Source organism: Chanos chanos, chromosome 3, assembly GCF_902362185.1.
Source record: "Chanos chanos chromosome 3, fChaCha1.1, whole genome shotgun sequence".
In the NCBI taxonomy this organism is placed as follows: domain Eukaryota; kingdom Metazoa; phylum Chordata; class Actinopteri; order Gonorynchiformes; family Chanidae; genus Chanos; species Chanos chanos.
This window is the reverse complement of record NC_044497.1, coordinates 48,270,381-48,295,804: the sequence shown is the minus strand read 5'-3', so window position 1 is coordinate 48,295,804 and position 25,424 is coordinate 48,270,381. Positions and strand designations below refer to the sequence as shown.

At 40.1% G+C, this 25,424-nt stretch overlaps 1 protein-coding gene across 1 annotated transcript; it reads left to right on the top strand.

Moving 5' to 3' along the window:
- Positions 1–1,799: 1,799 nt before the first annotated feature.
- npdc1a (neural proliferation, differentiation and control, 1a) lies at positions 1,800–19,041 on the top strand. The gene is made up of 9 exons (XM_030769759.1): positions 1,800–2,048; positions 11,656–11,817; positions 15,998–16,090; positions 16,239–16,439; positions 17,191–17,257; positions 17,686–17,770; positions 18,269–18,348; positions 18,569–18,668; positions 18,848–19,041. The coding sequence occupies exons 1-9, from the start codon at positions 1,949–1,951 to the stop codon at positions 18,917–18,919; spliced, it is 960 nt and encodes a 319-aa protein (XP_030625619.1). The 5' UTR covers positions 1,800–1,948; the 3' UTR covers positions 18,920–19,041.
- Positions 19,042–25,424: the final 6,383 nt, after the last annotated feature.

Here is a 25,424-nt window from a genome sequence, read left to right as displayed (position 1 = left end):
ACCAGCCTTACTTTTACACCTGTTGGCAGATCACCGGCTGCTGCTGTAATGTTCATATTACTACTCGAGTATTTGTCTTTTTCTTTTTCTTTTTTTTTTTAACAAGGTATTCATTCCAGCACCCATCTTGTCCTTGTATTCTGAAACGTGAATCTACTCATTCACGTAAACACAGATTTTACTACTACAGTGAAAAGTAGTATGGGATCTGTCTATGGTCCATAGAGCAACAGGCTAAACAAAGACATTTCACTGTTAACTGAAATATTCTGGCTCTTTCCAGTTATGGGGGAGAGGGCAATGGAGTGTTTCTTGTCATGGCTCATCTCATTTCAAGTCTTAATCAGGGATGACTGCCTTTGCTCTTTTACTTGTTTTCTTGTCCCCCAATGGGATGTCAACCTGTGTACCTCTGTTTCACAAAGGGCTTGCAAGGATAGTTTCACTACGTAGTGGGGACTCAATACAAGGGAAAATGGGAGAAATTCTATTTACTAAGGTATTTTTATGTATACTTGAGACAATAATATATGCCATTTAAGAATGTTAATTTTAAAGGTGGACTAAAGCTTTGTTTAAGTGCCAAAGTGATGTCCCATTGTAACGGTGTGAGATTCGTCTTTACTAAGTGTACTTTGATGACTGAAAACTGATGTGGTCCGGCTTTACCAATAAATCAATTTATGACCTTGAAACTTATTGCTGCTTGTGTATGCTTCTCTCTCTCTCTCTCTCTCATATTTGTGTTTTGATTTAGTACTGTGTTAAAATCATCTGACAAAGACTATATATGAAAGTAGTGGGAAAACAGAATGCCTATCTGAACTAAACTTTGTGGTGTTGTACAACAGAATTTCACATGGATTTCGTTCCATTTTAGCTTAAGTTTTGGTGTATTTGTCCTTATGGTGACGGTAAGTGAAGTTTGCACGATTCTTTGGAAGAGTCAGACATGGGCATGAAGCACCCAAATGTAGAGTACAACATATCATGAGACAATAACAGGTGACCACATTATTTTAAGTTTTCCAATTTGTGGACAGCAGTTTTAAAAATTAAATAAATAAATTGGCTATTTTAATGTTCTGAACTTAAACTTTTTAAATCAGACACAGTTATTTTAGCAGACATTATTGAATGCTAAAGCACAACCATTATCTGGGTTGAGAGAGAGAAACGTAAAGTGTAGTCCCACTGATTATTATTGATCATTTACTGACAGTGAGTAGTTTGTCACATATTAGTTAAGTATGGAATAAAAGAATTATGTCCGATTCAGTGATAAATCGCGGTAAATAATACTGTATGTAAAAGCAGCAAATTACATGTACTGACATTAAACTGAGAACAAGAAATCCATTAGTTTACTCTGATTTTTGTAGTATCCATCTTAAATCTTCGTGGAAGGTGAAACTTGCACTCATTGTAAAACGGTACGGCGAAAGTAGCCTACATACAACGTGTTAAAAGCGAAAGGGGATTAGAGGCTAACTCTGCGGGGAGGTTTTCAGGAGGCTGTAATGAACTGTGGTACTCTGTGTCCACCTGCACGCCAAGGCTTTCCAAACATCCGCCACACCTATCGAGATGCTGGTTTGACATACCTGAGTATACGCCCGCACTGACGTCACGACGTAAGAACGCGTTCCTCTGTGTTCTGCCGTATGCTCTCACTCCGATCCCAAACTAATCTCTCCTCTCAGCCATCAGCTGTGCTTCCCCCTCCCTCTTAGCTATTACCTCCCGCTATCTTTAGCACAGTCGCGGCTTAAAGCAGACCAGCGCGGACTGACCACATAAAGAGCTACTTGACGAGAACTTGCTGGAGTGTTTAAGGGGTTACATCCCCTCTTGTGCTGTTTGTTCGTGCGTCCAGAAGGAAAACGATGGGGGAATGACATTCTCCAGCCCTGGTCTATTCTCCCTCACGTGAGAAGCGCGTTCAAGGATGCTTCCTCCGAGACGAATCGAGCGACAACCCTGGGCCTCCGTCCTACCCGGGATTCTGCTCTGTGTCATTCTGGCCTCCGTCAGTGCTAGTTCACCAGGTAGACAAATATTTTAATTCTCTCTGCTGCTCTGTTATTGGTGAAGTGGTTGGTAATTGATTGTGTATTGTCTGTTGGTTATGTTGAGGTTGATTAGGATAAATAATAATTCAGACCAAATTCTACGCACTTCACTAAGTTGTTGTATGTGAACTCACTTATTTTTGCCTTTTACAAATGTTGCGTGTGCACTAAAACGAAAAACCTTGGACTGTGTAATTATTGCCTGTGGGTTTTCGATGCGTTTTGCTTTGACTTCTGTTTGATAAGAAGTAACAGGATATGTTCTTAACAGTGCCTTGAAAGTAAACGAAGTCCGGTTGAACAAGTGATATGGAAACAAACACAAATACAAGGAAAAGAACTGTAAAGAAGTTCACTGTGTATTCTCTTCCTCGTGACTTACATAGCTTGGTCAGACAGGTGCAAATGATTCTTATGAAACATTGTCAGTCCACTCCAATTTGTCTTTTTTATTGTTCTCTCGTCATTAAAAACATGTATAAAAAGGTTTCTCAAAATTTAGACTTCTAAGAGGCTATCCCATGTAACGTTTAGTTTGGATTTTAGACTGTATGAAGGAATGGGACTGTTGTTGTCGTGTAGATCATTTGCCAGTCGGGTCAGTAATTTTACACCACTGCAAGATATTTCAGATACTCAAATTATTTAACACAACATCCCTCTATTATCACGTATATTTTGAGTCTAATTTATGTGAAGATAGACTGTTGATTGAGGTGAAGTACGTATTGCTTCCAAATGAAGAGGGAACACATTGTGCTTTAGAGCCGCTCTGTTGTATACGCAGCCAGAGAGATGAGGGTCCTGCTGTCATGATGGACATTTGTGACGGAGATAATCTGTCTGAGTGTTTATCTCCCAAACCCTGTGGAGGGACACTCAACAGCTGGACAGGCAGGCACGCACACACACGCAATCTCTCCCTCTGTCTCTCTCTGTGTCTCTCTCTCTCTATCTATCTATCTGTCGCTCTCTCTCTATCTGTCCCCCTCTCTCTCTCTCTCTCTCTCTCACACACACACACACACTGACACACATATACACACACAGAAAGAAAAATACATGAGCAATTTTTGTATTTGTGTAAGCCAATCATAATAATTAATGTCCCTGTGTGTGCTTAAGTTGAGCTGTTTGCTAAAGCTTGAGGCCACTGCTTTTGAACAAGGCTTGAGATTAATCTTGTGGAAATGTGTATATGAATCCCTGAAAGTGCATTTAGTCAAACAGTGGAGATTTTGAGATGATCTACACGTTACATAAGCCCTCACTGGAGAGGCTGCAAAGCTACAGTAGCATCTATCGGCTGAAAGACGGGACAAACCGCTCCTCTTTCATAAGTAACAACTCATGATATAGAAATAAGAAAAAATTATATCTTTGGGAATCATGGAGAACAGATAGTGTGTTAAAGGTTTTGAGGATGGCTTTCACCCACATTTACATCAGTTTATTGTTTTCACCTTGTCACCCATTCTCCAAACCTTATTTCCTTATTTTACCTTATTTCTCTCTCTCTCTCTCTCTCTCTCTCTCTCTCTCTCTCTCTTTCTCTCTCTTTGTCTTGTACTTACACAACGGTACGTTTTGTACTCAATGCTGTGTTTGTTACGAAAACCATTATCAGAATGAATCTCTTTGTCTCCTGGCCTGTATGCCAATAAAACAGCTGTCACTCTGCATAGGCGCTCTTGACAGGGCATTTTTCCCCCTCTCTCACCTCTAGGAATATAGCTTGTCATAATGTACTGTGAAACAAAGCCATATGCTAAAATGAGTGGGAGGATTACAGCCATCCGGGTGAGGACCGGACAGGGGTCCGCAGTGTCACACCTGCTGCCTGGCAGGTCACCAAGGCATATCTGTGGAACAGGTGTTAAAATCTCATTGGGTTGCTTGTCCTTTAGTGTGGTGATTAGTCACGTAGACTGCTCTGATACCCTCTGAGGTGTCAGCTATGCTTTTTTGTAATAGTTTCAGTTTAATATGTGATATCTGTTGTGTTTGACATATGTTGTGAATTTGTCAGTGTTTTGGATGATAGGGGAATCAGTTTGATTTGTGGTTCCCTTGTTTACGTGGCGGAAGGCGGAATAACGCTTAAGTCGCAGTTGTTTAGTTGGTGCATTATCAATGATGCTTTGCCTGGACCGAGGGACAGGCCAAGAGGGGCAAGCAGAAGCATCCAGGGTGGGTCACAATTAATGCATCCGCCGATGCAAAGATGGTCAGCGTGTTAGAGAGGTAATCATGGGTTGTGTGTCACTTCAAGAAAACATCCAAGTATAAAGATTCTTGTAAGATATAAAACTTTTTTTCAGTTAACGAGTGACCTTTTATAAAGAGCTGAAAGATGACTCATGAACTGACTTGAAAATTCAGTTTTATGTATTTATTTACTTTTTATTTACTTTTTTCATTTCACTGACTGATTCATCTTATGCGTGATTGAGTGAGTGGGTGGGAATTAGTAGTATAAAGAAAGGTTCACATCAACTCTAGACTGAAATAAAGAACTTTTCCGAATGTATAGCAGTTCTTGGGGGAAGCATCCTTCAAATGCAATCTGACAATAAATGTGACTTACACTCAAAGGCCAGAGGAGTGTTTTTTAACATATGTTGCAGAATACTGCTGCTAGGTGGTTTTTGTCTCCATAGAGGGCACAAATAAAGCTTTGTTGCTGTGGTAACTGTAATGAGTTTGACCACTGGGGCTGATCCCAAGGGAGCAGAGAGAGAGAGAGAGAGACCCCTAAGGCAATGCTGCAGTCTGCGATGCTGTGCTAATTATGTGACTTGCATGACCAGCGCAGCTGCCCGGTTGTCGTACTGTCGGAGCTGTTTGCGGTGTCCTGTAGATAACCAGCAGCAGTAGGAGAGCAGTAGATACATGTTGTATTCTACTGATGCTCTAGCTTTTCAATTTAGCATTGAGGCTAGGTCACAGAGCATCATCAAACCCTTTCGTTGCACACAGAAACAGAGAGATATAAAAGGACCTCAGCACACGTGGGCATTCATTCTCTTCATTCGTTTATTCTCATGTTGACTCCTACTGAAGATACACATAGCTCAGTGGGTGATTCTAGTGTTTCTTTTATTTTAAAAAAGGTCCTGGATAAGATAGCGGTATGGGTTAGATTGTTGGACTCTCTTTAACTGGAAGAGCGGTAATCTAACCAAACTGCCAGACAGAGGGACAGGGTTATTTCACTTCCTGAAAGTCATTATTTCATCCAGAATTTGTCTTTGTTGCAAGAATGGGAAAATCATTTATTCGCTTCTTGTATGACCCTGTCCATACTTTTCGTTGATTTAATGTGCGTTATTAGCTTGTTTAGACCTTGTAATGAGAACATGAGCCGCACAAGTACCTTTCTAAGAGCTGCCCTTTGTTTTTGATCTTCCATCTGTGTATGTGTATGAGCGCATTTTGGTCTTACAGCACCACGGTCTGTGTCATTTTCAAGCTTTTTCAGCAATTCCATGCTGGCAGGAATTTTTCACCATTCTAACAGCATTTCAACAAATGTAGCAGTTCATGACATTAAAGAATGACTTAATAGGACTTAATAGGACTTGGTAGTGGAGTGTCACGGTGATCTGGTTAATTTACTGTGCGGGAGAATGCAGAGTTTGTGCTACTCTGTCAGTTAAATGTAGAGTAGGTAGAATGTTTGACTGTTCTATTTATCACTCATTCAAATGTTTTACTGCTGCCACACTGAAATATTCAAATTGTCCTACAACCTGCACTTATCGCTCACTTTGAGTAAGTGAATGGGAGTTTTAGCCATATGTGTTGCATTATTTATGAATATTTACACTTTAAAACCTTATGATATATCAAAATAAGATGTATATGTGCACAAAATGTATTTTTAAGTAGGTTTGTTCCTAGGGGTTGACTTCTCATATAAAAATACATTTTTTTTCTGTATTAATGTTTCCCTCTGTAGAACAGCTGTTCTAAAGTGTTCATCAATGTTGAACAGCCAACAAGAGGCTTTTAACAGAGTATGGTTGTTCAAGCTGAGTATCACACCTGAAGGAAGAGGGTGAGAGAGAAAGACAGAGGAGAGGAATGAAGAAGTTTCTCTTACGGAAAGAACTAGTTCCACCAGTTCCCACTCTGTCCTGCTCTCTGCCATACCAGTGTGCAGAGAGCACTGACCGGCATGGCTCTTACCAGCTTTCTAAAATATTACAGCTTCTTCCTCCTACTTCTTCCTCATTCTCAAGCTCTGCTACTATAATTAGTTAGCTATTCTTTCTCCTCTGGTGTTCCCTGAAAATGTTTAGAAGGGAGTTTTGTTTCAAGTTAACTTTTGCCTCAACAGGTGAAAACCTTTGAAACACATATTTAGTCCATATAATTTGTTTAAAATGTTTATATATATATATAAATGTGTGCTTGACTTGTACTGTAGAGAGTTTGTACATACAAAACAGGGTGTCAGGCTCATGAAGGGTGAAGTTGGAAAAGACCAGTCCATGATACCATGACAACCCCTTTGTCCATATCACCACATTCCCAGCAGGTTAATGAATAGTGAGCGTGAGAAAGCAGCAGAGGCTTTCTGTAGAAACTGTGTAAACAGTTGGTCATCATTCTCAAGGACCATCGCTCTCTCACCTTCTTTCAGTGGCATTTCCATAGACTGTGAATGCCATTGCTCATCTGTGTAAATATACCCAGGTTGCTTATGAGATACATTAAAACAGATATAGCCACATACTTTTGAAGCATAAAGTGATGATTTATTATGAGGTACAGAAAATCAATATATTACCATATCTTGACATTTGTCGCCATGATCCCTGCTTTCTGGGGAATGGAAGGGAGATAAATCAAAAGATGTCCAGTGAACAGTGCCTAGCCCGTAAATAGTGTATGGTCAACACACAGAGACTGCTGTGCTCTCGCACTACAGAAGTTTAACTAGGAGGAACAGCTTGTCTCCAAGCCAGTGTGAACTTGCACTTGACTCATGTCTCCTGCAGGCGTCTTTAGCAGGGGCAAAAGTTGGTATACTCACCAGAGAGGCCGATATGTTTCCTGTTTCCACAGAAAGACAGGAAGCTCACACAATGGAGACAGGATTTGGCATTTTCCTGCACCCTCTGTCTGTCCACACTCTACCATTCTGTACACCAGAGAGGACATCTCTCTCCCTCTCTCTCTCTCTCTGACAGTTTTTTTTGTAGAGTAAACAGTGCCACGTAAGTGTGGTGTTTCTGCTGTGCTGTAACAGTGAACAGCACAGGCTGACATCCCATCTCCTGCCTTACCTGATGACTATTTCACCAGTGACAGATGGCTAAATATTCATTTTTCATTTCTTGCTTTCTGACTAATGTGTGCCATTCTTATGTAACCTCATTACACCTCTTCCTATTCACTGAATAGACGACCTAAAGCATGTAGTAATAACATGGCCTCCTAGTGCCTTTTGGTATGTCTGGGGTAAAATCCATGAAACACTGTTTACAGAAACAGTAAAATCCATGAAACACAGAAGAGTCCCTGAAATTACTCTCAAAATTACACGTCAAGACCTATTCCTCTTTGTACACTTTGTTTGTTTTTATTACCAGGTTTATTACTAGTCTTTCATATGAAGAGTGCACAAGTGTTAAAATACCACAACAAAAACCATTGGTTTTCAGCCACGGAACCTCAGTTGAGGTTTTAGCGAAATGGGTGTTATACACACAGTCTCACTCATGTAACTCTCTTTGGTGGGTTTTTTTTTTGTTTTGTTTTGTTTTTTTTAACCTGTGTTTTGACTTTCATTTTGCAATCTCTGTCTCTCTCTCTGTAACCAGTAGCTGTAGGTATGACTTCCTCTATGACCTTGAAAACTACCTGACATTCTCCACTGCGTCAAAACAACAAAGCACATCTTAGTCAGTTTCTGTTTCCATGATGTGTCATGCTAAAGCACTGATTAAAAGCATTCACTTCCTTTTCCACTCAGAGATATGCTGAGATGGGTGGGTTCAGAGAACTTAATCAGCTGTGGAGCTGCACGGAGGAGATAAGTGTGTCAGAAGCACTCTGTAACTATGTTAATGATGGCTACACAGAACTGTTCAGACTACTGAACTCATAGGTGACATAAAAAAAAAATTACTTAAGAGCACTTGAAATGTGATTCACATTTACAACTAGATTAGAATTATTGAAAATACACACACAGTTATAGTGTGGCATAGCCTGAGTTATGAGGAACAAGTAAAGAAGCAAAAATAGGACATTAAGCTGAAGTTTCCTAATGTCATTGGTCTGTATAGATAGATTTTTTTTTTCCATGTGTTTTAGCTTTGTAGCTATCTTAATGACTTCTCAGTCTAGTAGTCATTAGAAAAGAGGCAGTATGTATTTTTGCATCCCTGTATCCGCAACGTGTCATTATCAGTTCATCCAGCTAATGGGCTCTCAATATATATTCATGACTGCAGTGAGAGCAAAGTACTACAAAGAGGACTTGTCTGTGTGGAGAGGAGCTGGCGATCATCTGAGGAGACAGCGGTCTGAGGGGACTGCGTGTGTTGTGTGGGTGTCTCAGTTCTGAGTAACTGTAAGGGGACCCAATGTCTCGAAAGGTCAGCTGAGGAGACTCCGGTCAAATTTTGCTCATGTTTGAGAAAACAGCCTGTTTTGGGCATGGTTATGTAAGCACGAGACAGTCAACTTCACAAGCACAGGATGAGCATGCAATGTAGGCTGCCTCTCTGGAGGTGGGTAGCCCAATGTGACATTACAGAGAAAACACACACCACACACACACACACACACACACACACATATATATATATATATATATATATATCCAGGCACGCTAGAGTACACTTTGTTCCTGTTTCACCCATTAGTGGTAATTGTACAGGCATTTGAATTCTGTGGGTTAGTATTTGGTGAAAATGTTAACATAAGATGGTGTGGGTGAAGACTTGGAGACAAAGAGCACGTGCCAGAATGAAAAAAAAAAAAGATGATTCTGAGCTTGGAAGTGACTCTTACTGGGCTGCACATGCATCTTCAAGAGAAGAACATGTGAGAGAGAGAGAGAGAGAGAAATTAAATAAAATGTGTCTTCACTAGTGTTTCTTTACTGCCAGACTGGGAAGAATAGCATTGCTAGGCAAAGCTTCATTACTGAGGAAATAAGGTGTCCAGGGGACTTGGAGGTAAATAATTACAAAACATTTTTTTTTTTTTTTTTTTTTTTTTTTTTTTTTTTTAGAAAAGGGTGCTTGTTACACCTGATTCATCCAGTCTTATGTAACAGATCCTTGTCTGAAATTTTAACAGCACCTTTGGCTTTTTACATCAATGCGGTAACGTTCAAGTGTATTAGGTTATTCTGTGAACACACACACACACATGCTGATACACACTAACCCACACTCACTCATATCTAGATGAGCACTCTTGAATCAAAGCTTGTGTCATCTCTTCAACCTCCGTTACAGATCAGTACCCATAGACCCAGAGAGACAGAAGTGAAGAGTGATGAGAAAAGAAAAAAGAGGTTTTATTGCTTTATATTTGTTGTCTCTCAGTAATAAAGCTTACCTGCTGTTTTAGAGCATATTTTGATAGGCTGTTTCCTATAAATTGAATGCAATTAGAGATGGTAGTCTGCAGGTTTGTGGTTTCTGTCAACCTTACCTTGGCGAATACATAAGGTTACTATGTGCTACTATTTAGTCTGTGTTCCTTCAATTCAATTATGGGTTTCCTCTTATGTGACATACCCTGCAGACCTACCATTTAATCTCACCCACACACACACACACACACACACACACGTACACACGTGTACACAAGCACCATACATCCCCATGCACTGTGACACGTACCTAATGATGTCAGAGGTCTGGTTGCCATGGCGATCATTCCATCATTCCAAATGGATGCATTGTTTTTCAGATAAAAATGATAAGCAATGGGGGTTGCTGTGGAAAATGTTCTTGGCTCTTAAGAGGATTACGTTTGATCATCTCTATAGTTTACACTGCACAATATGGTGCTTTGGCTTTAAATCTCACATCCTTTAGTAATTTACCGCCTTCTTTTAGACTGTAAAGATTCATTCTAGATGTGTGTGTATTGGTCTACAGGACTGAAACTGGTAAACATTGCATTAGAACAATCACCCATTTATACTCGACTCTGTATGATAAGTTGGATTATGAATGTCAAAAAGAGCTATGATTTGGTTCTCTTTGTCTGATGTAAATATACACATCCCTTAACTCAGCCAGACACAGCACAGGTGAATGCTCTGAGATGGTTAACTCAGCCAGCCTCCGAAAGGCTCCAATAGCCTGATCTAGTTCCCACTGAGAGCCACTGTTCATTTAACAAATGTCAATACACACACACACGCGCGCGCGCGCACACACACACCTGTTGCTATCGACCCACTGTCCCACATTCCCCATGCTACCCCACAGAGTTTTGAATTCAGAGACAGAGAGATGGCAAGTAAGACGATGCAGCAACAGATTGGCTAGATGAAAAAAATATATATATATTCGCGGTGAAGGGCAGCTATACAGATGCAAGGCATTCAAGCACTGGAGAACAAAATCACTTCTTTTAATCGCTCAAGCATTTCAAAAGCCATAAACTGCCTCAATTCATTCAAGCATTTGAGAATCAGTCACTCATTCGAGGATCAGTCAAGCAGTAGAAAGTCTTTAGACTACCAGAGAATCATTGATTCATGCAGTCGCCTAGACTTTAAACTCAGGCCTCATCGAATTCCTCTGACAAGAACAACAAATTTTCATCTTTTTATTTATGTATCTCATTGATTTTTCATTATAGAGCTGCTACCTCCTGCTCTTGTTTACTCTTCATTCTGCTCTAACTCATAACAGTTCCTCTCTGTGATGTCCGATCCCACCAGCACAACAGCTTTATAATACATACGCCAACAGCTGTTCTCTTGTGTGTTTGTGTTTGTGAGTATCAGTGTCAGTGGTTGGTATGCTTTGGCTTTGGTTACTAACAGTGTGCTCTCATTGAGTAGACTGTGAACATGTCTGTTGATGATTCTGCACGTGAGTGCTCTGGGAATTGTGATTAGCATTAGCAGATATGTGTTCACGTAAGTTGCAATGTTATGACTAACACTTGATGTTGAACAGCCGTGGCAACAATAACAGGGCTTTGTCAGACACCCAGGCAAAGAGGAGACGGACAATCAAACCTCTTTACGAAACAGAGACGCTCTCTCCCTCACCTGCATGATCCACGTGGCATTTCAACTAACGCAGAAAAGCAGACTGATGAACGTTGACTCAGATGTGTCATTACTGTCAGGTTTCATCGCAACCTTTTGGATGAATATTGTCGAGAAGGAACAACGCTATAGCAACCGCCTGCGTCACGGGCTTAAATATTCATCGTTAAACATGCACGCGAACATTCTCACACGAGCATTCTCACACGCATTCGCATGGTGGCTTCGTCACCGTCGACCCCACCAGTCGCTCTCATCATTTAAAGTTAAGAGGTGACGTTTTCCAATGCTACTAGTAATTCTGGGTCTTTTCTTTTGTAGTGAAATGCCCTCACCTTGACTGTGCCCGCGAGAGACGTGAACTGTGCCCACCAGGCTCCACCCGGTGCGGCCCGTGCCTCCAGCAGTTTGAGGAGGATGAGATGGGAAATTGCGTTGTCCCAAGTAAACATCACCAACGCCATCATCATCATCATCATCATGGTAAGAAAGGCCTCAGAATAACACAGCCAAATTTACTCCTGTTATCATACCACCATATAAAATTACCTGACACTTTAAAACTCCAAAACACACCTGGGCACATATTGCAACGGAAGTAATATCATAATCAATAGGCCTGATGAAGGAAACACAAAAGACTTCAACTGTGGAGAGAAACCTTTTGCTCTGTTTTTCTTTGAGCGCCGAGTGTTAGTTATCGGCTCCTGTCATGCTCTGCTTGACGTCAGCATCACTTAACTTGTGTATGTGTGTGTGTGTGTGTGTGTGTGTGTGGTGTTCCTACTTCGGCCGCTTTTGAAATGGCTGTGTGCAGACTACTCGTTAAATGTCCACCTGCAGCCTCTTTAAACTGCTGTAACGTACAATTACACAAACGGGTATCACATAAAAGAAAGGAGCAGAGACACGATTACAGCCGCTCTGCCTCCAGCATCAGTTACAGCCTCTCTAGTTTAATCTCTGGACCTCTCTCTTCTCTCTCTCTCTCTCTCTCTCTCTCTCTCTCTCTCTCTCCCCTCCTCCTCCACCTTCTCACCGTGTTCTCTCACACTCATTCTATCTTGCCTGGTGCATAGTGGCATCTGGTCCTGACTCAATGGTGTCTCCGCTCCTCATGCGACACCCACCCACTCACACTCACACTCTCACGCACACTAACACACACACTCTCACGCACACTAACACACGCACGCGCACACACACACACACACACACACACGCTCCACCACCCGCTTGCTCCACAAAACACATTCAACGCAGGCACGTGACTGAATTTAATCAGTGTGTGTTGGCTCCCTCTGTCAAACTGTCCCTCAATTTAATCAAATTGTGTTATACTGCAACCACAGCCAAATGAATTACTTTTTCACAGTCATGGCAAAAAAATTTCAGAGCATCGGTAAAGAGTATGGTGAGTGCATCTCAGACTTTCTTACCCCTCTCTGCAGAACAGAGCTCAAAATAACAGTGACTGATTACAAAAAATATGGAATAAGGTAAGGTGGATGAGCTGAAATAAGATGGAGACAGAACTGTTTGTTCTGAACCCAAAAAAAAAAGCAAAGCACAAACAAGGAATATGTGTGACTCTGTGAGACATATTCAGTGGTCTTTTGCTTCTCATTGACTCTAATGTCACGAAACATCTGCATGTAGTTCAAAGAACCCAAACCCCAACATTCGTATATTTCATCACAGTTCACAGTTCAGTCTTTAGCGACAGCTATTGGTAACGATCAGAGAATCTGGATTGTTTATTTATTTACTCATTTATTTAGGACAGATTTTTCTCATAACAAACAGGAGTGCCAGTGCATGCCTACCAATGACGTGCAGATACGACTACAGAGGGCCTCAGGGAGGCAGCTTGATGCTGACATATTGTGTGTGCTATTTATTCTTGAATCAAAATGTTGAGTGTAACATCTCCTCCTTTCAAGAGTTCTTTTTTTTTTTTATCTTTAACCCTATATTTCATATACATCAACACTTAATCCTTTAAGTATCTAACTGGCTGAAAGTGTGTTTTGAATGTACTGTATGACATAGGGAATTAGTCGCGGGCGTATGTTTGTGTTTAGCAGCCATCTCAATATGCACTGTTTGGCTAAGGCAGGACTGTATTTATTATTGAGGAGTGACTCTGCAGCAGGGAAATGTTTCAGTGGTTTTCGCTCCGTTGGCACGAAAATCTGTACGTGGAGTGCAGTTTAAGAGAACGATGCCATTTGTGAAAACTAAACTTGCAGGAGTATGTCACACAAGTTTTAATTTTTGATCTATTATCTTATAGGCGTATGTTAGAACAAGTTGATCCAAATAGTGGTGGACATGTAATTATTAACAATGTAGGTCAATCTCTCTAGCTGTGGTGACGACTTTTATTGCAACACTCCTTCTGACTATTTTTTTTTACAAGTCTTAGACTGATGCCTAGCGACCAGCCATGTCTCAGGAGATCTGTCTCTCTTTTTATTTTTTTTTCTCTCTCTCTCTCTCTCTCTCTCTCTCTCAATTTGTTACTTTTAGAGTTGAGGAAAAGAAAGTCTGAATGGGTCTGAACGTGTGACAGTTAAGTGACTTTACTTCGGTACTGAATCTAATATAGATGACTCAAAACACATGTGTAAGGGATGTAAACACAGTAGTGCTCTCTGTGGTAAATGCACCATTAACATATAGCAAAATATATCTATAAAGCTTCACAAAGGTCACCACATCTTTTGAGTTGTAACAGACAGGGCATGTTTTGTAGTCACCACAAGAGGGCAGTATAACTCTGTGACAGGGTAAGGGCTCATCACGTTTGACCCTTGCCTTTCAGACTGAACCAAATTCTTTGTTTTCCTTTGCCTGTGTAAGTAGAGGGGCTCATTTGCTCAGTTTTGTTTTGGTAAAGCAAAGGGTTAATAATTGCTCATTACTGTTGACCACAGTAAAATAAGATATTAAAGGTACAAAATCTCAGAAATTACACAAAGAAAGTCTTCATTAGCGAAGGATTATTTGGAGTCTCACTACTGAATGGCAAGAGCCAACAGTGGACAGAGGCAGAACCTAGTGTTATGTGTTATTGTGCAACTTCTGTTTTCATCTTTCACAACCACAGTTTCTTCCACAAAGACACTTGCTTTGTGTCACGTTCACTACTGACGGAGTGTCACAATGCTTGCTTTGCTCTTTTTCTTTGATCTGTGTCTTTGACTACACTACACTCGTACACACTGAAAATATCAAAAATCTGTATAAGAGTATGAAATTATCATTCCATGGTGTACAGCACTTATAGCTATTAAATGTGCACTCTCCTATATGTCTTATTCAAACATAATGAGAGTTGTTTTCCAACGCTGGCATAAGTATAATCACCCTAAATGAACCCACATTACATAACCTAGCATTCAGTTTATTGTGGTCCTACTGTTTACTTTTATCTGCAGTTAGCAAACAACTCAATCAGCCCTCTCGGTACTCTTGCAGTGAAGAATTTAACACTGTTCTCGCTGTGACATGTAAGCAGTTATTGGTACACTTGCCAAGGTAACAACCCCACCCCCCTCCCACGGTACAGATGGTACGATACTCCTCCTTTGACACCTGCTGTGGAGCACACCATACAGTCAGGACAGAGGGGGGTGAGCAAATAACAAAACACACAGTAAATGTCCCGTCACATCATATCAGACATGTTGCAGGAGCCAGATGGTCATCCTTCAGATCGAAAGACAAACACCTTAATGACATACAAACCTTTTGTTTTCCTTTTTTTTCTGAAACCACACAAAACTTGATCTATGTATAACTGACATTGTAAATACAGAATGAAATACTCAATTCTGTGAACCATAGAATTCCCTAGACATTTACAATTAATCCTTGTTGTTTACTCAGTTAGCAGAAATATTTGATTCAGTGCTATGCCAAGTTAAATGTATGCTTTGTGAAAGTTCTCAAAATTCATTTGCAGCCACCACTTCCTGTCACCTGCTGCAAGAGTGGTTATTGAAGACTGTCAACACTTCTTGGAAAGTTAAATATCATTTTCGTTTTGTGCTGAAATGAAGTAATGGTACTCCTGTGGAGTAGTCTTGTTTAAGTCAGATGGGAGGGGGAAGGTGTGGGTCTCCTGCCCCCTGTGGAGACCCACTGCTCGGCCACACACACACTCCTGTGCTTGGTAACCAGGGTGAAATCTTCCATAGTCTTGGAATGTGGCTTACTGTCTGGCCAGCAGGGCCATTCAGGGATGTACTGCTTTTATATCCCTTTAAGTGTGTCCCAAACAAACAAAACACAGGCACACTCTCACTCATCCAAGACATAAGCTCTCTCTCTCTCTCTCTCTCTCTCTCTCTCTCACACACACACTCACACACACACTCACACACACACTCACACTCACACTCACACACTTTCACACACACACACTCTCTCACACACACACACACACACACACACACACACACACACACACACACACTGTTTTCTCATCCTCTCAAACCCAAATCCTCAAACACTCAGACAGTCCTGTGCACAATGCTCTCACATTTTCCCATCACTGATACATTTTCATTGTATTTTTCAAAATCCAAAAGCAGTAAAATAAAAAAAAAAAGTACTGTAACCTCTGACCAAAGTGTCTCCCTCTCCCTCCCTTTAGAAATACCCAACACCCTCCCTGATCTGGATGAAGAGATTGATTACCTTTCCTCCGTCATTGCCAAACAACAAGTGACAGCAGTCAAACAAGCAGGTTTGAGCCGCTTTTTTCACTTCACCCACAGTCATGTGTTTTTAAGTTAAGTATCTCGTTGCTATAATACAACACATGTTTATTTCTTAACAGTTTATTTTCCCTCTCTTTTTCTTTCTCCTCCATCTCTTCCTCTCGCTCCCTTCAGCCTCTCCACCTACAACAGCTCCGCAGGACGGACCAGATGGCCCCGACCTGAGAGTCCTTCCCCCAACCAGAGAGCCCAACACCAGCAGTCCTTTAACCCCGACACCCATGAAGCCCAACCCTCCAAAGCCCCACACCGGTTCATCAGGCCGGGGCGGACCCATCGCAGTCCCCCACCCCTCCAGGGACAGTCTGCTCCTCAGTACGTGTCTGAACATTCAGTAAGAATGAGTCACCACGGGGCCCCTGTTCAGCTGCCTTGTTTTAAGGGAAAGGAAATTTATGTTCAGCATAAAGCTTACGGTCCAGAACCTGAGATGCTTTTTGTGTTAGGCATGTTCATAAGAGTCCACAGACGTGATTACGTTAGACGTCCACTGTACGTGCAGTGGGATGAGATGACCAGTGACGTCTGTGGAATGAGGAGTTTTGTGTTGCTCAGACACGTAGGCCGCTGCTCCTTAACGACATTACCGCCGCATTATCATTTAATAGTGTGCTTTATGACTTGCCAGATGTAATTATTTTGTCTGATGAAATCCAGCTGATGTTGTAGACCACCAGATTTTACTTTTTTTTTGTTGTTTTTTAATTTTACATCAAGTACGGTGGTGTCCTCTGGGAATGTTTCTATTCTGACACACAAGCATTTGTTTAGGTGATATACAGCCACTGCTACTGACATTATCAAGGTTATTCTAAAAGAGTCATTTGATTGGAGGATTGGACAGAAGTATAAATTGAGGGTTAAATATTTATGATAAGCTAAACCAGCAGACCTAAACTGGCTAACATTATGCAGAGCTGTGCTCTTTTGCGAACGTGGCATTGAGTGTTTTCTTGCAAACCTCTCACTGTGCAAAGGATAATGTATCACTATCTGTTTTTTTCTCTCTTCCCCCTGTTTCACTCTCTTCTTTTTCCTGTCCTTTGTCCTGTATCTCTGCTTACAGTTTTGATCTCCCTTTGCATCATTGTGGGGACTGTAGCCTTGATCATGGCCACCATTTGTTGGGTGAAGTAAGAAAGTCACTTTTTTCACTGATAAATTCTTAAAATAATAGGCTTCCTGTTAAGATAAAAAGATTTGTCCTTTTCTGTATTAACTTTATGTGTCATTTAGTTAACCTTATTAAGTTTGTATGAGCGTAAAACGTGGATAATAAGTGAATGTTGAAATTAGCTGTTTTTGTTAACCACTAGTACATATGAAAACTGCATACATAGCAAGGAGCTACCAGAAGTGCTTAGGTGTTGTTTTCTGGGACCAAAGTCCTTCTGCGTTTCCCTTGACCTCATTATTCCAGGTTTTTTTTGCTTTGGAAACAGGTGTATACTATCATCTGATAATCATAGACAAATAATGATTAGTTGGCGAGAAAACGAGCAGGACTCTTGAGCTCTCAACATTAGTTCAATTACACTGAGAGTGATGTCTCCCCCTACAGGTTACAGAGGGAAGCACAGTTGGCTGAGAAGGTTGATTATCCTGCATTTGGAGGAAAGGGTGCCAATTCCGTCAACAAGATCTCAGTAAGCCAAGTATTCATTATTAGCTGTCTTCACATACAGTTATTTACTGAAGTGGGAACAGACTTAATAGAACCCCTTGAAATCCAGTGAAATGGGAAGGCAGAAAAAACAGACATCAGGGACTCATTTAGCCAGAGGTTATTACAAATGTACACAACAGATTTAACAGATTGAGAAAGTCACAAAGTCTGCATTCACCTGCAGCAGAAACAGAAAGACAAGAAACTCTGATTTACAACCAGAATAAATGACATAAAACAAACATTAAGATAATGTCTTACACAGTCGTAACAGTAAGCAGTGAGTGTCCTTCCTTCTAAATATAAATCCATTAGAGCTCCACATGTAAATCTTAAAGTTAAAACCATAGTAAATGAATTAAGGTTTCCAGGGCAGCTTTGAATTTTGAATTCACTGACATGTGAATTAAGGTGTTAAAATGCAATTTCTGTCTGTCTTTCTGTCTGTCTCTTTCTCTCTCTCCCTCTCTCTCTCTAGTCAGGGGATAATAAGCTTGCCCACAGTGCTCAGATGTATCACTACCACCATCAGAAGCAACAGATGCTCTCTATGGAAAAGTGAGCCGCTTGTTCTGTCTTTCTTTCTCTTCACGTTCACTTTCACTATCTGCTCTTAATTTAGACTTCCTATTAACAAGGGAAGTTGAGCTTTCCCATCCCGTCAGTAAGATGTGTTCACTTAATTGTGCAATGATAGCCCTGACAAGTATTGTGAAATAAAGGAAGATGTTGAGAGGTTGTTGTTTTTTTGTTGTTGTTTTTTTGCGTGTGAATTCAGACACAAAGTTGAACCTAAAGTTCCTGAGTCTGGAGCAGCATCAGATGAGGAGAATGAGGAAGGAGACTTCACCGTTTATGAGTGTCCTGGTTTAGCACCAGTGAGTATAACTCAGTATACCAACCACCGAGCCGTATCTCTCTCACTCTTCCCACCGTTTGTCCCAAAGTCACTTCTTAATAAACAAAACTGTGCTGTAAACATGAAGTAAAAAAGTGTCTTTGTGAGAACGTACAGCCTCTTGTTTGAATGTGTGTTCTTTTGTTTTGTGTCCTGCAGACTGGAGAAATGGAGGTTAAAAATCCACTTTTTGATGATTCCACTCTACAACCCCAGAAGGATCACAAGTGACTTGGAAAAAGCTGCACACACTTAATCATCAACCAAAGGAAACATAACCCAAGCAGAAAGCATAAACGCAATACACAACGCCCTTCTTTTACCAGTGATAGTCAGAGCGTATTCATTTTAGAATGACCGTAAACAGTCATCTACGTGAATCATGATCCACCCTCTGGAAACATTTCACTCTATTACTCTTTACACTGCAAGCCCTTCAGAACAAACTGAGCAGGATGTGATGTACTGTAAAAGATAACAAAGAGAGGATAACATAATGGAAGATGGTCAGTGAAAAAATCGAAGAAAACAGTTATAAGGGACCTTTGTGTTTGATGTAAATGTATAACAGTCAAATGAATCTGGCACTGGATTGTCAGTGGAACTGCAAAACAATGTTAGGCTTTACTTTCCTGCCTCTGTAGTCACTCATTTAATCGTGTCTTTCTGACATTCTCTACACAATGCTGATAGTTATTGCTCTATTGATTTTTTTTTCTTCCCCCCTGCTCATCTATGTTTAACATGATTTTATTTAATCACTCCTAATCTCTTTAAGTCTCCTCTTTAAATTAGATGATTTTTTTTTTCTCCTTTATATCATCAGTGTTCTCTGTGTTAGCTTTACTGCTGCCTCCCGGAGCTCCTGTTTGAATGTAGTATATGAAGACGCATGTGTGCAATGCATACACAGGATTCATTCAGAATCAGTTTCCCCTCTTTTTGCGTTTGTTTAATTACAGTGTGTCCATTCTTTAGAGTCGGTCACTCTAAATTATATCCTAACTGATTCTGTTGAATATGATGTACCATTTTGTTCTTGTTTTTGTTTTTGTTGTAGGGTAAGCGATACATTTTTTATTCCCCCCCCCCCCCCATTTTCTTTCCTCAAGTCAAATCTCAGGATGTATGTGAAGTTTTTAAGATAAACATTTATTCTTTTTGACCTGTACTGTGTTATTAGACTATCAACTTATATGTTAAAGCTCACAGAAAAACACAGAGGGTGTTGAAATAGTCATATGTCCACACTCTAGGCCTTTTGGTGGAGTGAAACTGAGGCTTTGAGTGATACTAAACTGCTAGACACTTCAGCAGGAGTGGTTCAACTCTATTATCTTCCCAGGGATTTGTATTGGACTCTAAAATTCGGTCGTCTAGATTGAAACATCAGTGTAACATTCAGCCATGTCAGAGCCCTTGAAATGCTGGACGTGAAATTTTCTTAATAGATCAAAATAATATCTATTTCTAAATCTAATTGCATGTGTTTCATGTCTGATGATTGCACGAAATCTATTAAAAAAAAGAAATAATCGAATAAATAGTCTGAGATTCCTCCCAGTGGTGTTTATCAGTAAAACTGTTTTAATACAGATGTTTTATTATAACTTACAGTAAGTTTCTCTGGCAGTGTGCATAGCTATATTTCTGGCGTGAGGGTGTGTAAACATGTGAAGTCAGAAGTTAAACCGAGCGTGGTTTCATTGAGGGATTTATGTTGGTTATGTGGTGATTTCTGTGGTGATTTCTCCTAGATAAATTTCCAATACTCCTATTGCATTCAGAACAGTTTTAGGTGACGTATATTTAGTGTTGAAACTAAATATCAAAAGACTACGGTGAATAACAAAATGAAGGCCAAACCTCACTTGGCCCTAAAAAAAACCCTTTTTCATATTGCATAGCAGATCCATTTAAAAAGAAAATTACACTTTCGCATTTTTATATTTGTACACTCATAAATGTTAATAAAATCTTCAGAGGCATTAAAATAAAATAATTCACATGTAGGTCTTTACTTGTTTATTTTATTATTTTTTTAAGGAATACATGACACATACTTTTACACAAACTTTGCCCAGCTATTATTCGTGGCGGAAATAGATGTTTCAAGAGAAATATTTGTTTTTGGACTTGTGGTTAGAAGAAAAATCCAATTAGACTTTTGTAGCTTATCTTCCTCAGTCACACTGAAAATATGCAAATACTCTGCACTCATGACACTAAAGTGGTTTTGTTTGTTAGTTTGATTATATTGCTGAATTCCAATTTCGAAAATGTTGGTTCTCCTTCTTCTCATTGTTGGACACCAATAAATACTGTGAAAACGTCCGTCTCAGTAATTATGAACCTGAAACCAAAATTAGGAGACCTTTTGTCGACGCAGAACTATTGGAAATTCCACATAGACAATGGCTGTGGTCAATTGTCTGTTTACTGCAGGCCTGAATCCATATTTTTATGCTTACTTTAAGCATGTACAGTGCTCAGCTGAAGTGAACTGATACAATGATAGACTCTTATGAGTTGTGTGACTTTATACAGCTTAAAAGTTAAGGGTCAGTCATGGTTTCTGGTCATGAAATCATATTTAACACAGTTACCTTTCCTATTGAATTGCCTTGTCATGTCCCCTAAGTAACTTCTAAGAATCAGCTTCCACATGTTTCTTATTCAATGCAATGTTACATAAACATCTTTAAAGCAACAGAACATTGTTTGTAATACTTTAATGCAGATTATGTTTAGATTCAGTTCTGCTGCACCACCTTTATCCAGCAACAGTTCACTTGTTGAGGATTCATTCAGAAACAGGCCACTTAGCAGTCCCATTAGGTGTGGTACAGAGACTGTGTGTCATGTGACCAGCACCATAGAGCAGTCTGCAGGGGGGCCATTAAAGGCCATTGTCACTGTGAATGGTGAGGAAGGTAGCCATTGCTGACCAGATGAAGATATGTGGAGAGTGAAGGACTGCAGTCGTCGTGTGGGTGTCAAAAGCAATCAAAAGGCCATCGGACTGGTTACAGAAAAGGGATGGTGTTGGGGGGAGGGAGGAGGTTGCTGGTTGTGGGTTTTTGACCAGGTTAATCTGTGGGTTAGAGCGATCCTTTTAATATGTTATTTAGTTCATGTACACAAGTTTTAATTCTAGGTAATCTTTGAGCTAGACCACTTAGCAAAATTTCACTATATGAAAATGACACTTATTTTACAGATGTCAAATCTAAATAAGATATCAAGAATGTCAGATAAACAAGTATGTTGAACAAGTGTTTCAGTTAACAGTACTGTTCAGTTCAGACAGATAAAATAGGAAAAATTGTATGTTTCTGCAACGTGTGTGAATTCAGTTAACCAAATTCACAAAGCATTGTGAAATTCAATGACCTTAGGTCACTACAAAAACATGTCTTGGGACTTAATGATGGTTGAAGTAAGCTACTTGGGATTATTGTGTCACTTTGACCAGTTTAATGGTTAAATATTTCTCAGATTAGAGGGAAACTAGGACAATAATTAACGGCATACATTTGAATGGAGTTCTGAATACGTGCCTTTGTGCTCAATAAATTCCTGCTTGAAATATGACAGAAATCATAAAATGAAACATCCATTTTCTTCGCTACAATGTACTGAAAGTCACATCCATGAGTAAAAGTAACGATTCTTGTTTTGCTCAGTTGCTGGTTGTACCTGAGCATGAGAAAACTCATTTTGTAGATTAACAGTCAGCTCAACAAACTTGCACAGACCTGTTGTGCGTGAGTGTTTGTATCTGTGTCTGTATCTGTATTTGTGTCTGTGACTAATCCTCATTTCAGGAAGTGAAATTAGATACGTGGTTTCATCTAACCCTGATAAAAAAAAAAAGAAAAAGAAAAAAAAAAAAAAAAAACAGCCATTCCCCAAAATGTAGCAGATGAGATGGTGCTGGTGACTCTGTGTCTCCTCTCTATTGTTTAGTAACAGTTGACTGGACCCCTCCCTCACTGGTCAAGTTTTCCTGAGTGGCCATTGACACTACTTCTAAAGAATGTACCTTACTTACCTGTACATCATCGTTCACTTAAATTTTATGCTTGTTTGTCCTATTGCATGTTGTTATTTAAAGAATATGCATAAAATTAATTTAAACAATTTATCAGGATTAACCAAGAAGTAAAATGAATTTTGTAGGTTCAAATCCCAGCTCCAGTATGCTTAATAAGATAACATTTTACAGAAATGGATACTAGAAATATAATGTGATGTGCACCAAGAGCTACAATACTTTTGCCGCTCATTCTAGATTTGTGATTTGCTCGCAAAATAGTTTTTTAGTAGTTCTCAATCATGTAAAAAAAAAAAACTCAGTTTCCTAAAACATGTTAATCTGGCACATTGTTATGAAGCCCTTGGCAAGGCAAATAATGATTAATGAACTACAAAAACCATTTGCACCATTTTATTTTTTTTTTTTTTTGTTGTAATTACATACTGACTCAGTTCGCATGTTGTATCACTGAGTACTTGCTGCTCAGGGACAAGATGTGAATACCCACTGATGGTGGACAGCTTAAATGAGGGACAGGCCATCTGGATCTCAACATTAACCCCCAGCAACACTTCATCTCTGCTGGCCCCTCAGATCCTCCCTGCTCCTGATGGTTTTCTGAACCTCTGCCCCACTTTCTCCTCCAATGTCTGCATTTTGCATGACAATCCCCACCCAAGTCCATGGCTCAACACAATGCCCAAAGCTGTAGTTTGATGTCTTTTAAACCTTTGACTGGTCACAGTGGCCTCCTGTGTCCCTTTTCCCCAGCTTTTTGATTGGAAGAAATGGAGAGCTTGGTTGTAGGCTTCAGCTGGATAAGGTTTGTTAAAGTGTGTTTGAAGGCAGGGGGTAGATTGTTGGACTGTGGAGCACATAGAAGAAATGGTGTATGGATGATGGTCTGGGTGGGTGGTAGGGCAAGTGAGGAATTAGGGGGGGGAAAAATCGAATTGCAGCCAGAGTTCTCATGAACTGAAATACACGCCCCTGCTTTTATTTTAGTTAACATGTTATGAACTTTGATATATAGTTTTGGATATGCCTTCTGTGGCAGAAAATTGGACCTACGAAATTAAATGTTTGTACTCGAAACAACCGTCTGAACAGGAGTGAAACCGTCAGTGGTGTTTGTTTCAGAGAGGGGGTGGGGGCGGAATCAAAGGGTTTGCGACTTATTGTTCAGATCTGAAAAGCAGCTAATGGCCGGCCATCGCAACTCTGGATCTTGAAGCTGCGGGGTGCCCCGGGGCCTTGTTGCACAATAACTCCCCTGCAACCTTCCTGTGGTGCCTCTTCCTGCCACAATCTGTACCGAACAGGACTTCAGGAGGGAGGAGGGGGCGCGCAGAGCGGTATGATGCGACTGAATCAAAAAATGTGAAAAGACAACGAAAAGTCACTATTCCGAAAACAGAACGAATAGTCTGCTGTGACACAAAGCTGTCTGAAAGGGAAAAGTTAATTATCTGAGCCACATTGTGCTGAAAATAACACGCATCTAAAGTGAGAGTTTATACTCCATATATTCTTACTAGATAGCTTTACGTAGTCTTATTAGGAATATGCACGACAGACATACACATTTGGGCTAAAAAGTCAGATCCTTGTGTCATCGCTTGCACCAACGTCCGCAGTGTTCGCACGCCTGGGCTGTTAAGGTGGAAGACGCGACACTTGTAATCGAATTCTTTATCTACGTCTGCGATATCAAGGACAAACATTTCACCTTTTCGCTACTCTTCAAAGGCCCCTGTCAGTAACTCTGGCACTAGCTTATATCTACATGGTACAATGAAGTTCTTGTAGTAGCACTGTTATATTTAAAAACGGCTCTATGACGGCTAAAACAAATAAAAAATAGATTATTATGAAAAAATCTTAATCAGGCACAAGTTATTATCATGTCGCAATCAGTTTAGATGTTCGCAGGTATTAGAATGGCATTCTTAACTCTTCGTAAATATCTCAAAACCCTTTAACTCGGTGATGTCAGACCGGAGTTGTCACTTATTTACATTTTCAGCATATTTAAAATACCCTTTTCCTGAAGATAGTTGAGGATTTTAATACCAAGGAACGTTCATTAAGGGAAATTATTCAAAGTATAGCTACTTAATGTGCCTTGCATTCAAAATGGACTCACGATTTAACAACTTACTGTTTGCATAAACCTTGAGTCGAGATAATTAGCTGTTGACTGATATTTAATTGTAAATGATATCAAACCACTACAGAGAAGAACTAGTGTTTTGTATGAGTAGTGTATTTTCATTTAAATACGTTTGAATGACTCGTGTATTTTTCAGTTTGGTGAACTTATTCAAAAAAGGTATATGGGCATGCTATTGAGACAAGATCACACCCACATTCCAAAACGTGTCCTTGTCCAATGGGAAAAATCAAGTTCATTCACAAATTCACAATCAGCTGTAACCTATTGTCTCTGTTGACCAATGAGAGAGAAGATCATTAAGATTCCAACCTCCGACTCCGACTGATTAGGAAAACCTGTGTAACTACGACCTGGAGTGGAGACTTGTAAGCCTGAAGGTAAAGTAGGTGGCGACGAACTTTGGGCCTATCGAACAGACAGAAATTAATGGCCATCTCACGAACACACGCAGACATCTTCCATTTCTTCTCAGGCTGGTTTCGGAGTAGATGGTGAGATTCCCTTACTTTGAGGACTTTCTG